Source organism: Rousettus aegyptiacus, unplaced genomic scaffold, assembly GCF_014176215.1.
Source record: "Rousettus aegyptiacus isolate mRouAeg1 unplaced genomic scaffold, mRouAeg1.p scaffold_m13_p_7, whole genome shotgun sequence".
Classification (NCBI taxonomy): Eukaryota; Metazoa; Chordata; class Mammalia; order Chiroptera; family Pteropodidae; genus Rousettus; species Rousettus aegyptiacus.
The window spans coordinates 4,103,893-4,119,239 of NW_023416310.1; the positions used below are offsets into that span (position 1 = coordinate 4,103,893).

A 15,347-nucleotide genomic window follows, 5' to 3' on the forward strand; every position below is an offset into this window, starting at 1 on the left:
TTTAACACCTTCCCAGGGAATAATTCTGAGATTTTTTTTAAAAAGATCTTTCCCAGAAAGCACTGAAAACATTGTCCGCTGAGAAGGAGGCACTAACGTTTCCTGCTTTACTCCAGGGAAAATGAATTCTCAGAGTTTTCTTTTCTTTAACGTTTGCACGTGAATCTCTGGGGTTTGTTTCCTACAGCACGGATCACGGACTGGCATCGCGGTACTAGTCAGCACGTTTGAAGTCCCTCCCAGAGCCGAGGTAATTTGGAAGCGGGTAAGGTGAGGTGGGCGCCTCGCGCCGTGGGGAGTTTCCCGGGCAACGAGGCAAGTTCACGCCCACGTCCACAGGAAGGTCTGTTCCTCTGCCCAGGTGCGTCCCAACACCTGCGAGGCTGGCGCGTCGCTTCCCACAGGTCAGTGCAGTCTCTCCTGCCCCGAGAGCCCCGTCCGCCGTCCCCGGGGGTGGCGGCGGCGGCGGGGGGCTGAGTGCCCGGGGCCTGAGCGCTGCTCTCTCGCGCCGCTCTCCGTCGTCTCCACGTCCCGCCTGCCCTGCGACGCTGCGGGGCCGGCGACCCCTCCGCAGACCCGGCCCCAGGCCCCCGCGGGGAGGCGGCGTCGGCTTCCCGCGGTCCCCGGGGCCCCCCAGCGCGCGGACGGCGGGGAGCGGGCGGCCCGGTATGCAAATGCGCGGCGGGCGGGGGCCCCGGCCAGCGCGGATAAAGGCTCGGGGCGGGGCGCCGCGCAGCAGCCGCCGCCTGCCGGGAGCCCCGGGAGCCCCGCGCGCCCCGGCCCCGCGCCCGCCCGCCCGCCCGCAGCGCGCCGCGCGGCTCGCCGGCTCCGGGTAAGGACGCGGCGGGGGGCGGCGCGCGGGCCCCGCTCCGGCCGCCCCCGGGCCCCGCTCCCGCGCTCGCCTCGTGGGAACTAGGGGACCCGCGCCGCCACCGCCCCGTCCGCGGGGCCCGGCAGGTGGCATGTCCCCACGCTGTGCGCAGGGGCGGTTTGTCCCCAGGACGCAAGGCAGAAAGGAAGTTTTCGGGGCGCGCGGGCTTGGGAGCTGAGGTTATCCTGGAGCGGGAGTCCGGCTGTTTATTCTGTTGCATTTCTGTTTTTGTTTTCCGTGGCCGGAGAGCTTTGGGGACGCAATGGGAGGGAGAAACGGGCGAGGGGAGAAACGCGTGGGCGTGTACACGTTTGAATGGTCAGAACTCAGGAACTTTAGAGGCCACGGGCGCTGGGCAGAAACTACCTGCCTGGCCAGCTAGTCTCCCGGTCTGCAGAGTGGACACCTAATCTTGTGGGAACATGACTGTAACAGTCCCTCCCCCTCCTCCCCCCCCCCGCCCCCGCCCCCGCCTTTATTTTATAAAAAGACGGGTCCTTCTGACGTCTGTTTTTAAAGCTAGCCCCCACCTCAAGGCTGGTAAGTTAAGATCTGGGGTTTGCCCAGGCACCTGTTGTGAGAACGCCCCCTCTCATTCCTGCCTCCGCTGCATCCTGCACCTCAGAAGATGCACGGCGGGGGGGGGGGGGGGGCAGGACAATGAGGCTCCCGCAGGCGCCCGAGCCCCGCCGCCTGCGGCCTCCGGGTCAGGTGTGGGTCTTTCACTGGAGAGGGGAGAGTGGAAGGGAAAGGAAGCGTGTCCCCTCCCCACTCTCTCCTCCTGAAAACCGCTGGAACCACCCAGGGGAGGACCTGCCAGAGTCTCTGTGAAGACCTGAGGGCTTTCTGGGTGGAAATAAGGGCACCGGAGGTCAGCTTCGTGCCAATGCGTGTCCTTGGGACTGTGAGATCTGAACGAGAAGGTCAGAGGGGCAAAGCACGGGAAATGAGGAAAAGTGACAGGTCCTGAAGAGGATTAATTCCGAGGGAAGGGAGTGGTGAAGAAGTAGAGATATTTGACACGTCTCTCCTCCTGTTTCTGTTTGTGTGTGTGGCTGCAGTCTGGTCAGTGCCTGGAGGAAAGGAGACTTGGAAACATGTCCGAGTTCTGGTTAATTTCTGCTCCTGGCGATAAGGAAAACCTGCAAGCTCTGGAGAGGATGAACACAGTAACCTCCAAGTCCAACCTGTCTTATAACACCAAATTCGCGATTCCTGACTTCAAGGTAAAGTTCCCGGGGCGGACGAGGGAGATGATGGATCGGGTGGGGTGGGAGGGTGTCTTTTGGGAAGCCAAGGACAAAAACAACAGAGCAAAGACAGCAGCACTGACAGTCAGCTTGGGAGGGAGCGTGGACAGGGGCAGTCACTGGTCCGAATGGGACTTCACGTCACAGCCCACATTAGTTACGGTACCTGTGGACTTAGAGCCACAGGACGGAATGGACAGGGAGAGAGGAATGTGGGGAGCAGTGTTTTCGAAAAACGGGAACAGCATCTTACACACTTGGGTTCTTGCGAGTTGCTCTTGAAGATGCTTCCTGTCTTGTCTTCGACATTTAAGACCAACAATATAGTTCCAGTGCAGGCTTGGAGAGCTTCAGCCTTGATTGTCCTCTCGCCCTGGGAGCGGGGCGGGAAATCCAGGATCCTTCTGGATCTGATGGAGAGGAAGGAAGGAAGGAGACGAGTGAAAACCGGGTGGCGGAAAGAGAGTGGACAGCGCGTGAGTGTTTGAGAGCTCGCGCAGGGGAGACCAAAGTTCGAACGGAACACACACGAAAGAGGAGAGAGCGTTACAATCTTCTTCCACCAAAGCGGACTTTCGGCAGTGCCCCCTGAGACTGTAGGTTTCCGAGGAGACGGGACGTTGTGGGTGGCGGAGGAACAGCGCTAACTGTTCACCCCGAGGCGCCTCTCCTAGCAAAGTGCGGCGTAAACGTCCCCTACACCTCAGTCTGCCCCTGTGCCGACAGAGCCACACCGTCCGCTGCCGTCGTTGTTGGTGATGCTGCTACATTTACTAGCATTTTCTGAGCCGCACGCGTCGCCTCGAATCTTTGCAAGTCCCGCACCATAGATCGGGAGGGACGGTCTGAGAAAGGAGACCAGGGTCCTAGAGCCAGTAAGTGGCAGCTCTGGGTTCTGAACCCGTATCTTGCCGGTTTTTCGAACCTGTCACTGCCCAGGGACAGACGCCATGACAGTACGGAAATTCAGCACGCTCTCATCGTTTACTCCGTGTGAGGCACCGAGCCGGTCTGGAGGGCACGTAGATAAAAAAGACAGGACCTTCGCCCAAAGCGGCTTAAAATCAAGTTGCTTGAAGAGAAGCAACGTCACTTACTAGAGATACCCAGGCTTCTCAATGTCTTCATTACTTTTTGACGCCCGATTTGTGGTTGGTAACATGACGACACGGTTTCCTTCTTCTGTGAATAAACCTCGAAATACAGTTTGTACTCTGTAATAATCCCCACACGGATCATTGTAAGTGCTCAGAAAAGAAAGGGCTGCCTCCTGCCCCAGCAAGATCATCATTCATAACCTCAGAGAGGAGCAGGGAAAGGGGTTGGTTGGATTCTCTTGGAAGAGAAAGGCTTTTAGAAATAACTTCTTTAACTTGCTTTCTTGTATAGCTCTTTCTCAGCTGTGGGGATTAATCTGTGACTAGCAGACCACCATTCTAAGAGGAAAATGAGTTGAGGGCAGACCACGACACAGTAGTTCCCTCTTCCTAAGACAAATGTTACAGTCTGTTTTGTTGGCACACGTATAAACAACCCCAAGTCTTCAGATTTCCCTGATGAGCTCTTCCCAGCTTCTAGTTTGGCTGTTGACCAAGGTCAACTAACTCAAGATGGAAGTTACAGAATTCTCCACACTGTGTCACTCAAAAGGCACCCACATGCCTCTACCGTGAAACAGGAGCCTCTAACTTTATGATCTTTCTAGGTGGGGACCTTGGATTCCCTTGTTGGCCTCTCTGATGAGTTGGGGAAACTCGATACCTTTGCTGAAAGGTAAAATATTTTTTATTTACTACACACAAATGAGAATTTGATATTGTTGTCAGAGGACACAGTGCTCTTGCTTTGGCTGAGCCCATACTTGTCCTAACCTGGTCCTAGAAGTCACTGGAAAGAGCCAGGGAGGGTCCATATGAGGGCGCCTGGGCACCAGCAGCTGGCGGGGTCCTTGCACAGTTCTGTCGCTGGAGGCAGCGTTTTTCAAAAGGAAGAGAACTAATGTACATAATAAGGTGCTGGAGCGCTTAGAAAAAGGATTGGTGCACTCCCCCGCCCCCCACCCCGGCTTTTTGTTTGCATTTGTTTTTGTAGTAACATGTGCACCTAGTAAAAAATTTAAAGTGTAAAAAGAAGGCTCTCCAGCGAAAAGGGCTTTCCTCTTTCTTGTTCCTTCGTTTCTTCTCTTTCAAGGCAATGTTGTTATAATTTTCTAGGAGGCCCGGAGACAGCCAGTACTTGTACAAGTAAATGTGAATAGAATCTTAAAAATAATTTTATGCGAATGAGGGCATGCGTTCCGCACCTTGCTTCTTCACTTAATCATGTATCTTAGAGATGGTTTCATGTCACTCCATAACTGCATGTTCTTTGTACCAGCTGCATTACCTTGAATAGATGTTGCCCGAATTAGTTTAAATTTCCTTATCGATGGACATTAAATTTCGTGTAGACTTTTGCTATTACGAAGAATCTAAAACGACTGTCCTTTCCTGTCCCCCTCTGTACACAAGTAGGAGTAGGATAATTAAAAGTTGAGATGCTGGGTTAAAGTGTATTTGTGTGTCAAATGTCATCGATCTGTCCACGTTAGCCTCTGAGAAGCTGTTCCTGTTTTTACTCGCACCTACAGTGTATGAGGATATTTTAGAGTCTGAAAATCATTTTAAAAAATTATCACGAATCTGGTACAAAACGCTTGAAAATATTTCTAGATCATAGAAAAGCATGGAAAAGAAAATACAGGTCATCCGTAATTTCGCCGCCCAGAGATAACCACTGTTGTTGTATTTTCAGGATGCACATCTGATTTTCCTACACATGTTATTTATGCATCTGTGTATTAACAAAGGTGACATCGTGTTATACGTATTTTTTAACTTGCTTTTCCCTTCAGATCTTGTTCTATCTCACTATTAACTATTTTACTGTAATATTATGCTGTATAGATTAGCCATGATATATTAGGTCGTTTTTAAATAATAGGGATTCTTTGTTTCGGTGAAGATGAGAATCTTTTGTTTAACAAGTGATTTTTAAAAAACAACAGCCCTCAAGAGCCGGGTCATTCACATGCCGAGATGACCCAGGGCTTGACTCCCGGATCTCACTGTCTTCGTAGAGGGTTTCTTTCAGATTTTCAGGGCCTGTGGACACGTGCTATTTTTTTCTTGTCAGAGGAATGGTGATATGGTTGCTACTACCTTTTCTAAAGCATTTTTATGGAACATGTATGATTAGGAGTTCTAGTGGTCAGGCTTTGAGGAGTTCTAACCTGCAGTTGGGTGACATGGGCCAGGATCTAGATTTTCCTAACCACGCGGCGGCGGTCCTCGTCACCAGGGAGTTTGCAGCCCACAGTCACGGAGAAAGAAAACTAACCTTTGGTTTTTTCATCTGTAAAATGGGGTGACAGTGATCATGTCTGTGCTTTCGGGGAAGAACGAAGGGAGTGAAACCCTGCTCTGTCAAGTGTTGTCAAAACCCAGGACATGTTCGGTGAAAAATTAATCTCTGAGAAAAAGTGGCTTGATTTCTAAATACCAACAACTCCTTTCCTGGGCCGCTGTGCACCATGGGTAGGCGGGTCTGACAGATACCGTGGGCGCCCACCGCCCTAGGCTGGCTGGCCGTGACCTTCACAGCAGCCCCACAAACCACAGGGAGGTGCAGCAATGTTGGCGTTAGAAGTGTGAGTCGTTCCTAGGCCTGCCGCAGAAACGACAGCTGCTCAGCATGTCACCTTTCCAGACCTTTCTATCTTCCGACGTTCTTCCCTAGTACAAGTCCTTTAACCTCTTTCTTATTCACCGAAGCTTCCTCCACCTCTAAAATTCTGTGATCCTGGATTATTACTTCCACTTTTTGTTTGTTTGTTTGTTTTCAGTAAGCGTTAGGATTTGGTTCTGCAGCAATTTCTTGCACAAGTTGCTTGTGATGGTGGGACGGCACCTGTTTAAGAAACAACATGAAAATGTGTGGGTAAGCGAAGTTAAGGCTATGGTTACGAAACAGATAGGACCTATAGGAATTAAGGTGTTTTTTAAAAAAATAGGCTCGGTTTGTGGTAAGAATGAAAATCACTGTGTATTGTTTCATTTTGCCCTGTATATAGTCATTCTCAAGAACCTTCTTATCGAGGGGGGTGGGAAGAAAAGTGATATGGGGTGAGAACCCCACAATTCTTATTTGTTTCTCTGTCTAATCCAGGAGTTCACACTGGAGCTCGGAGTCAAATAATGCGATATACTAATAATATAAGGAGACCAGGGTCAGGGGTTTGAACTGCCCTAGCCGATTCTCTGAAAAGTACTCAAGTGTTATTAGATAAATAAATGCTAGCTGGCCATGTCACCCGGGCAGCATAAACCTGTCAGCGCTGCTTCTGGGCAGGGGAACAGAGAAGGGACAAGAGTTTTCAAGGTGTATTGTTTCCATATCCTTTTATTATTTATTTACTCAGGGCACTAGAGTGTTTTTCCATGTAGCTGGAAGGCGGGGTTTGCTCGCTGGAGCCTTCCTTTTATTTTTGATTTATTCCTCTATGCTGCCTTTGGTAGTTTCCTCTGAATTACACTGCAATTCATGAACATTTGAGAAACCATATGATTTTATCTTTTAAAATGCCACCCCTCCCTTTTTATCCTACGTGTTGAGTCCTTCACTGTATCTTAGCCAGTTTGGTGGTGCTGGTTGAAATACTACATTTCCCAGGTGCTCAGGCATTCAGGTATAGCTTGTGGGCTTCTCTGGCACATCGGTGACTGTCACTTGTGCTGGAGTCCATTACCCGGCTTGTGGAATGGCTGGTGGCTTTTCTTTACCCACGTGGTTCCACGCAGTCGACCGAGGGTTGGCCGATCGAAGAGAACACCTGTGAGTGTGGATGTCTGCCTAGGAATGCAGATCCTAAGAGAATTCCAGAGAGACGCAAAGAATAACTTAAAAAAATTATCCAGACTTCTCTGTCACTGCAAGAATATCCGATGGAGATGATATGCATGGCGTTTCTTTGATTCCTTAGACAAATACCAGTTGACTGCCTGCGTGTGTATGCTGCGTGGTTTCTAGATTCTTCAAAGCTGCTTCACAACCCTGCTGTGTGTGTTCAGTGGGCTCCCGCTTTAACCTTCCCCCCACCCCATTTACCCCTATTATCATCTGCTCATCCTGGTCAGCTCCCCCCTCCTTCACGGCACTCACCACTGGGGACTTTCACATTCTCTCTTGGGATTATTTGACTGTGTCCCCGACCAAACTGTAAGTTCCACAAGGCCAGTCTCTTATACACTTAGGTCCCCAGAAACTGTACCATTGTAGACCGTCAATGACCAGCAGAGTGAATGAAAAGAAGGAAGATTCCTAGACTATCAGAGCTGCACGGCCTCTAGAGACCCAATCCCTCCGCGTCCGAATGAGGAAACACACCAAGGAAGATGCTCCTGCGAAGACGGGCTGGGCTGGGCGCGGCCGAGGGAAGGACACCCTTGATCCAGATCCGCCGACTCGCCTGTTAAGGGTCTGTCTATATCTGTCTCTCTGCATTCGTCTGTCTGCGCCTGCCCTGCCCCTAACTGGTCCCCCCCAGAACCCAGGAGGACTTGGTGTCCTGAGCTTTACATGAACTAACCATCAAGGGACCTTTTCTTCCTCCCTTTCGCCCTCCCAGCCTGCATGATCGATCTTTATTATTTATGATGACACTTAATAATATTTTTAAATACAGGCATTTAAAAATGTCTTTCTCATTGCTCAGATAATTACCGTTGACATATTTTAAAAGTAACATATTTCCACATTAAAAAATGTCAAACGGTGAAAAGAAAATAGTTCTACTTGAACCCCAATTCCTCTCCCCATAGGTAACTATCGTTAGGGCGTCGTATGGGTCATTCTCTGGTATGACAAAACAAAACGAGACAAAGCAAAACAAACCAAATAAAACAAAAGACACGCATACACTCACATATATTCACGAACCAGTTCGAGTATTTATAAATCCTGAAGACCTTATTTTGAGCTCTCTACTAAGCACAGATTGTTTTCGTTTGTTCGTTCGTTTTTTTAGTTATATCCCAAACATCTAGAACAGAATCTGGCACGTGGTTGGTGCAAAGATCTTATCGCTAATTCATTTGAGGTTACACTGAAAGTAGGGGCATGACATTCTTATACTTTTGAGTGTTTTAATAAGCACAGTTCATCTTTCAATTAAGTTAATTTTCTTTCTTTATTCCTCTAGTAGAGCTTTAATGTTTTATTCAGTAAGCGTCCTGCACAATATCTTATTAATTTCCCCCATGTATTACATTTTTTATTTTCTTGCCATTATACATGAGATTTTTTTTTCTAAATGCTTATTGTTTGTAAACAGGGATTTTCATGTATTAACTTTATGAGCTGCCAACTTATCGAATTTCCTTATTGTTTCTAATGGTTTTTCAGCTTATTTTCTAAGGTTTTCTAGGCATGTGATTATATTGTCTGCAAGTAATAATTTCTCCTTATTTTCTCTTGTTTTTTTTTCCCCCCTTTTATCATATCAGCTAATATTTGGGAAAAAGATGTTTAATTTGTTAGCGATGGTAGTGGACATCTTCGTCTTGTTCCTACTTTTAATTTGAATAATTCTAGTGTCTTACCACTAAATATCATTTTGACTCTTGTTTCAAAATATATATTATTGTGCTAAGGAAATATCTGTTTCTGTTTTGCTAGGAGTTTATCTAGAATGGGTGTTGCATTTTTCTTTTTTTCGGATTCCTTTCGTGGCATATAATTAATTAGTCTTATGTTTTATTTTTCCTTTGATCTCAATATGATGTATTTATTAATAACCATAATTATAGAAGCATCCTCACATTCCAAGGAGAAGCCCTACTTGGAATGTTGAACTATTTGCTAATATTTTAAGATTTTGCATTAGTACGTACGAATAACACAATTGACATCACGGTGTTATCACCATGACATAGTAATAGTTGACATTTAATGAGTGCTCACTCAGTGACCTCCCAGAGATGTGTGCATCAATGATACAGCTAAGGTTAGAGACCAGGGAGCCTGGCTCGCAAGTCCTTAGTCTTAACCACAATATTTAGATTGGCTTATTGTGTGACAGCACAAAATTAGAAAGCCGTAATAGTGTAAGAAAGACGATGGCTTTGTAAAAGGATTTGGAGGCTCTCCTTTCTCCTCTCCTCTGCACACTGGTTAACGTGGCCTCCATCAGCCACATGGGGCTCTGAGCACTTGGCATGTGGCTGATTTGAATCAAGATGTGTAAAATCTACAACACCTATCAGATTTTGAACACTTAGTACCCCCCTCCAAAAAAAAAAAAAAAGTAAAACATCTCATTAATACATTTTTTATGTTGGTTTTCTACTGAAATAATATTTTGGATATTGAGTTACATAAAATGCGAAATTAATTTCACTGTTTCTACTTTGTTAAATGTGGCCACTAGAAAATTTTAAATGATGTGTGTGGCTCAGTTGTATTACTATTGGACAGCGCTGGACAGTACTTCCCAACCGCGCACACGAATCTCGCTGTGGATCTTGATGAAATGCGGATTCTGACTCCGGTTCTGGGCTGAGCCTGGCATTCTGCACTTCTTCCAAGCTTCCCAGGGATGCTGCTGTTGCTGAGCAGCAGACCACGCTTGGGTAGCATCTCCAAACACTTTAAATGCGTGGCTCTCAAGTTGTAGTGTGCGTCAGAATCATCAGGAAGGTTGTGTTAAAACATAGATTACTGGGCTCCGCCTCCAGAATTTTTGATTCCACAGGTCTCAGATTGGGCCCGAGATTAGCATTTCTACAGGTTCCCAGCTGCTGGTCCCAGCACCATGATTGAGAGTAGCTGATTTAGTTGGTAAAGGGATGATCTGTTCCTGGAAGGTTTAAAATATGTCATTGTGCTCTATTGGGACTTGCTGTATTTTTAGAAGTTCTAGTCACAAAATGTGCTGGTATTGTTGGTGTCTCTTAGCTTTCTCTTTGGGGAAGAGGAGTATCAATGTTGGTAAATTTCATTTTCCTAGAAAATAATTCACTTCATCAACTTCTCCAACTTATTTGCCTGGAGCCTACCAACCTATTTTTTTTGTGTGTGAGTTTTATAAGTGTTAATTTATCATTTTTTGATGTTTCATTTTCTTCAATTAAGCTCTCCAATCAATTTTACTCTCTGTGTATGAGAAGCAGTTTTTTTCTCAAGTTTTAAAAATCAGTTATCGCTTTTCTGATTTCTAATTTTTAGATTTCTACATACTTCCTAATTTCCTTCCTCTTACTTTACCTAGGTTTAATTTTTTGCTCTTCTCTGTAAAACATGCTGAAGTGTATGCTTAATTAATTAATTAATTTTCGTTTTCTTCTGTAATGCTCAAGGCAATGACATTTTTTGTTTCATGTAACTTCCGACAACTGGAATTCTCATGAGCATTCATTCGAGATGTTCTGTAAGTTTTTAATTTTTTTTTTTTTAGTTCCGGAAGGCTGAGTTTTCTGGTGGTCGTTTCCGTTTTTCGTTTTCCCCTTCTAACTCTATCGCTTTGTTGTCGGAGGACGGAGTGAGTGCTATCTTTTTACCTTGGGAATGTGAGGTTTTCTTTGTGACCCGATCTCGTGCTGCTCTTTCTAAGTGGCCCGTGTCCCCGGGGTGGGCCTGTTCTCCCAGTTTCACTGTGTAGAGTGACGGTTTTCGTATCTGCCGTATCCGCGTTGTTGTGCTCTGTGCCCTTTGCCGTTACCACCGGGTGTGTCGACCTCTGTGACGTGACCTTGACTAGTGCCCGTTTTTGTTATTTTCCGGCTCGAGTTCCGTATCACCCAGTGAGTGCCACTTCCCTGTTTCGGCAACGGCCACTAATTGATCACGCGCTGAGTGCCGGGCCTTGGGTTTGACGCTTCCCGTCTCTCCATTTCCTCCTCGTGTCTTTACCGCAGCCTTGTGCGCCGAGCGAATAGTCACACGTGATAGATGAGAATTCTCAAGTGTACAGGGTTAAGTCACCTCCGCAAGGTCACATAGCTGATGCCTGTCAAGCCTTAACCTGGTCAGCCTGCTTCTCTCACTTCCTGGGTCACAAGCCCTTGACAGATGGCAGTTCACTTCCCCCTGCCCTGCCCTGCCCTCACCTCTTCTTTCAGGCCCTGCTGGGATAGTCTCTGCTTTGCTTTAGGTGACTTCGTACCTGACAGGCCCCCTCCCCGCTCTAGACTCAGAGCGGCTCTTACCAACCCAGAAGCCCAGCCAGCAGGGAAGGAAGGAATGTGGGCTGGCCGCTTCTGGGCGGCATGCATGTGCGAGGGCCAGCCCGAGGCGGCTCTGCGAAGTTCACAAAATGATTTCTTGGAGATTAAATTGAGTATGAGGCACGTCGGTCCGTCGTAGACCTCGGCCAACTCCTGGGGTCCCCGGTTCCACTGTTCTCCAGCCCTCAGCCCAGTCACACTCACACCTTAAGTAGATGGCAGCCACCTAGACTGTCATTCTTTTCAGGGGCTTAAGGGACTACTTTAAATCGTCCTTTCGTGCGTGGCTTCATGTCCTAAATTGATATCATTCTCAACAGACAGCGTACGTGGATACGTTCTCCTTTTACCTGGTCTTTCCCACGTCAGCAGAGGCTGCCTGGGCCCACGCGCCCAGGGCTCAAGCAGACCGTCAGGGCCCCTCCTTCCTGACCGTGCACTTGAGACTCCAGGAAGGACGGAGCCCTGTGGGTCCCGCCTCTGAAACCTGGCCCGTATCTGCCGACTTCTCAGGGCTTCGCCTTCATCCCAGCCGCCTGATCCACTTCCTGTGCTTTTGCAACAAGCCTCCACCGCGTCTCCTGCTCCCCTTCTATCCGCTTTCCACGAAGCTGCCACGGTTCTTGCTCAAAACCCTCCTGTGGCTTCTCATCGCCCCCAGTATAAAGTCCATGCTCTTGACCTGGTGTTGTACCCCTCACCCGTCGGGCCCCCGTTGTCCTCCTTCATGGCCGCTGGCCTGCTCGCCCCCGCCACCCCAACTGTGCCCTGGGCTGTGCACAACCTTAGCCCCCAAATGCTACACCCCCACCCCACTCTCGCAGGTCGGGCTCCTTCTTGTCATCCCCATCTCCGTTTAAATGTCACCTCCTCTGGAGACCTCCAGGCTAGCCAGCCTAGTCTCTCCAGGGCACCTGGTTTTGATTCTGTGCATTCCACACACCGATATTTAATAATTCCCTTATTTGTCTCTGTCTCACGTAAAGTGTGAATCCCAAGGAAACAGGGAACATATTCCATGCCCAGCTCCTAGAGTAGGGCCTGGCTCACAGTGGGTGCTGAAGAAATGGGTGCCGAATGCACGTCCATCATCTCCCAGTGGAGGGGCTCCTCTCTGAGCACCCGGATGATGGGGAACTTTTTTAAAAAAGGTACAGGTCCTTGGGTACCATGTCTGGGAACGCTGATCGGGAGTGTTCGGCATTCTTGGAGTGATTCTGGGACAGGTGGGGTTGAGACTTTGAGGCACATTGCTATCATTCAATAAGCACTTTACACAGACATATGCCATTTAATGCTAAAATACTTCTAAGCAGTCACTCTCAAGGCCAGCGATTCTAAATGCACATTAAAAAGCTTATCAGAAAGTCTTTTTTCCTTTTGAACAGGTAGTGTGTTCACATGCGACAGACTGCGGAGCAGTACACAGTGCTGTGCAGTGAGAAGTCTCCCCGATACTGTTCCCCCCAACTGACCCCCCCCCCTTTGGCCCCCACTTAGAAAACCGCTTTTATGAGTTGCTTGGATGAATTTCTGGTTCTTCTTTATACAAACGCAAGACAATTCCGGGATACATTTTTACCTAGAGCAGTAAACCCCAGGTGCTATGGAGCATCTTACTTCTTTTTCGCTCAACCCTACATCCTCGGAGATTTCTCCCATCGGTACACAGAGAGCTTTCTGGCTTTCTATGCTGCCTCGCATCCCACGTCGGGGAGGACTGAGCGGCCCAGGGATGGACACTCAGCCTGCTCGCCTTTGCAAGGCAGGGGGCCGTGACGCAAGTGTCATCGCGCACCTCCATCGTTGCTGTGGATGTAGAAGCGCGCAGGCTCATTTGCGGGATGAGTGCTCAGAAGCAAATCGCCGTGTCCGGAGGTCGTTTGCCTTTGTCATCTTGGTAGACGTCGCCAGGTTTTCCTGGGTTGACCGTTCTGCATCTTCGCCAGCAATGCAGGAGAGTCCCCGTTTTCCTGGAACTTTTCTAACGCAGTGTGCTGTCAAATGGTGGGGCGTTTGCAAACCTGTAGGTAGGAAGTGCCCCCACATGTACTGTGGGGTTTTTTTTCCCCCTCAAAGCTTTATTCAAACATAAACGGGAGCATTTGAGATCTCGTTGCCTGGCCTCTGGCATCAGTCTGGCTCAAACTCTTACAAACATTTAAAAATATATATAAATGGCATTCAATGAATGGCAAAATTTAAAGGGTACAATTTGGTGAGTTTTGACATATATACATGAAACATCACGACGGTCCAAACGATCGACATATCCATCACCTCCTCCCCCCGAGTTCCCACATGCTCTTCTGTGGTCAGTTTCTTCCCACACCTCCCTCAACACCGATCTGCTTTCTGTCTCTGTCAGAGTTTTTGTATTCTGAGAACTTTCATATAAATGGCATAACATAGTATGTAGTCTTTTTTTTTTTTTGGTCTGTTTTTTTCCATTCTGCATCATTATTTGAGATCTGTCCGTGTTGTGGTGTGTATCTTAATGGTCATATTTTTACCGAATAGTATTCCATTTTATGGGTAAGCCACAGTTTGCTTATCCATTCAGCTACCAGGGACAGTTAGGTGGTTTGTAGTTTGGGGCTATGAAAAATAAAGCTGTTACGACTACTCATGTCCAATCTTTGTATTGACATGTTTTCATTTCTCTTGGGTAAATACCTATCTGTTGAGGCAGCTGAGGTCCTGGGTACCCAGAGTGTCAGATCACACAGTCCCTGGGACCCTCAAACCTTCGGTTTGCTTTGTGATCTCATGGGATGGACGTAGCTTACAGGAGGGCCAGATTGGGACCCTCCGAAGCATGAGGCCCCAGGGCCTGGCGCCCTTGCCATGGACTACGCTTGACGTCACAGCTTGTTGAGTACTGAGTGTTTCGTAGACACAGGAACACCGGGCGGTGGTCGTGATGGTGGTGGTTGTTGTTGTTTAAATAAGAAATGTCCATTCTTTGAAAAGTTCACATTCTGGGAGACAAGGTAGACGAGTGAAGAGGCAAGACGGTCGGTCCTGGGTGACGTGTGAGTGAAGCCGGCGCATTGAACTGATGTCACATCTTAAGGTCCTTGTCCAGCCGGCCCGGCAGCCGGCGCTTTCTGGACGCCGCGCACTTCCGTACGTTTGCCAGAGCTGGCGACAGCACAGTGAATACATTTTCATAGAGCCGCCCGGTCAGCGGCGTACCCAGATGAGGGAACCCCACTTCTGACAGTGTGTTAACTGATGTGGTGGAGGAGGGAGGGTCCCAGCGTGAGCCCCGTGGGGGCAGCAGCTTCCGTCGGTCCACCCGGCCTCCCCGGAGCCCTGCCTGGTGTGCAGTGGACATGCAACATGTTTTCGTCGAGTGCAGGAAGCAACGCGTGTTGAGCGGGGGTGTGGTCCCGCACTGCCGTGTTTGTTAGGGGCAACTTGCCTCGGTAGGGGGTACTCGGGAAGTTATGAGGGGCGAGTGGCACCCGGGTAGCTCAGGATAGGCCCGGTGGCTCCAGACGGCTGGTGCAGGACGGCGAGGGTGGGGCGGGGGGTGGAGGGGAGGAAGCTGGACAGACCGGGGCGTTCCTTGTAAACTCCCCTAAGGGGCTTGGACATCAATATTTGAACATCTTGGGAAACCACCGGCATAGTTTAAACGGTACAATGGCATGCTGAGATGTGTATTTTTTAGAGGTCCTTCTGGCTGCGGCGAGAGGGATGGGCAGGAGGAGGCCGGACTGGGAGAGGCGGGGAGAGCAGAGAAGAGGCCATGGAAAGAAGCGTGGAGAAAGATGGTGTGACCCGTCTGGGGCGGTGAGCCGGGGCAGGGCTGGGACAAGTGCACAGTTACCACTTCATGTGGTGACTATAAAATGTGGCGGTGATGGAGACAAGGGAGCAGGGCCAAGGAACCGCGAGGAAGAGAATGACGTCAGCACAGAGGGCCACACTAGCCCTGGACCTGCTGCTCCAGGCCGG

At 48.9% G+C, this 15,347-nt stretch overlaps 1 protein-coding gene across 8 annotated transcripts in view; it reads left to right on the forward strand.

Moving 5' to 3' along the window:
* Positions 1–379: 379 nt before the first annotated feature.
* ATP6V1C2 (ATPase H+ transporting V1 subunit C2) overlaps positions 380–15,347 on the forward strand; it is a 40,716-nt gene continuing 25,748 nt past the window's right edge. For 2 of the 8 annotated variants that reach the window (XM_036224425.1, XM_016127109.2), the window contains exons 1-2: positions 1,532–2,097; positions 3,827–3,894. In XM_036224425.1, the coding sequence (XP_036080318.1) occupies positions 1,969–2,097; positions 3,827–3,894 (197 nt within the window). In that variant the 5' untranslated portion in view covers positions 1,532–1,968. Of the gene's footprint in view, positions 405–814; positions 833–1,396; positions 1,412–1,521; positions 2,098–3,826; positions 3,895–15,347 lie in introns of those variants that run through there. The other 6 variants (XM_036224422.1, XM_036224423.1, XM_036224424.1 and 3 more) reach the window with 6 other exon arrangements.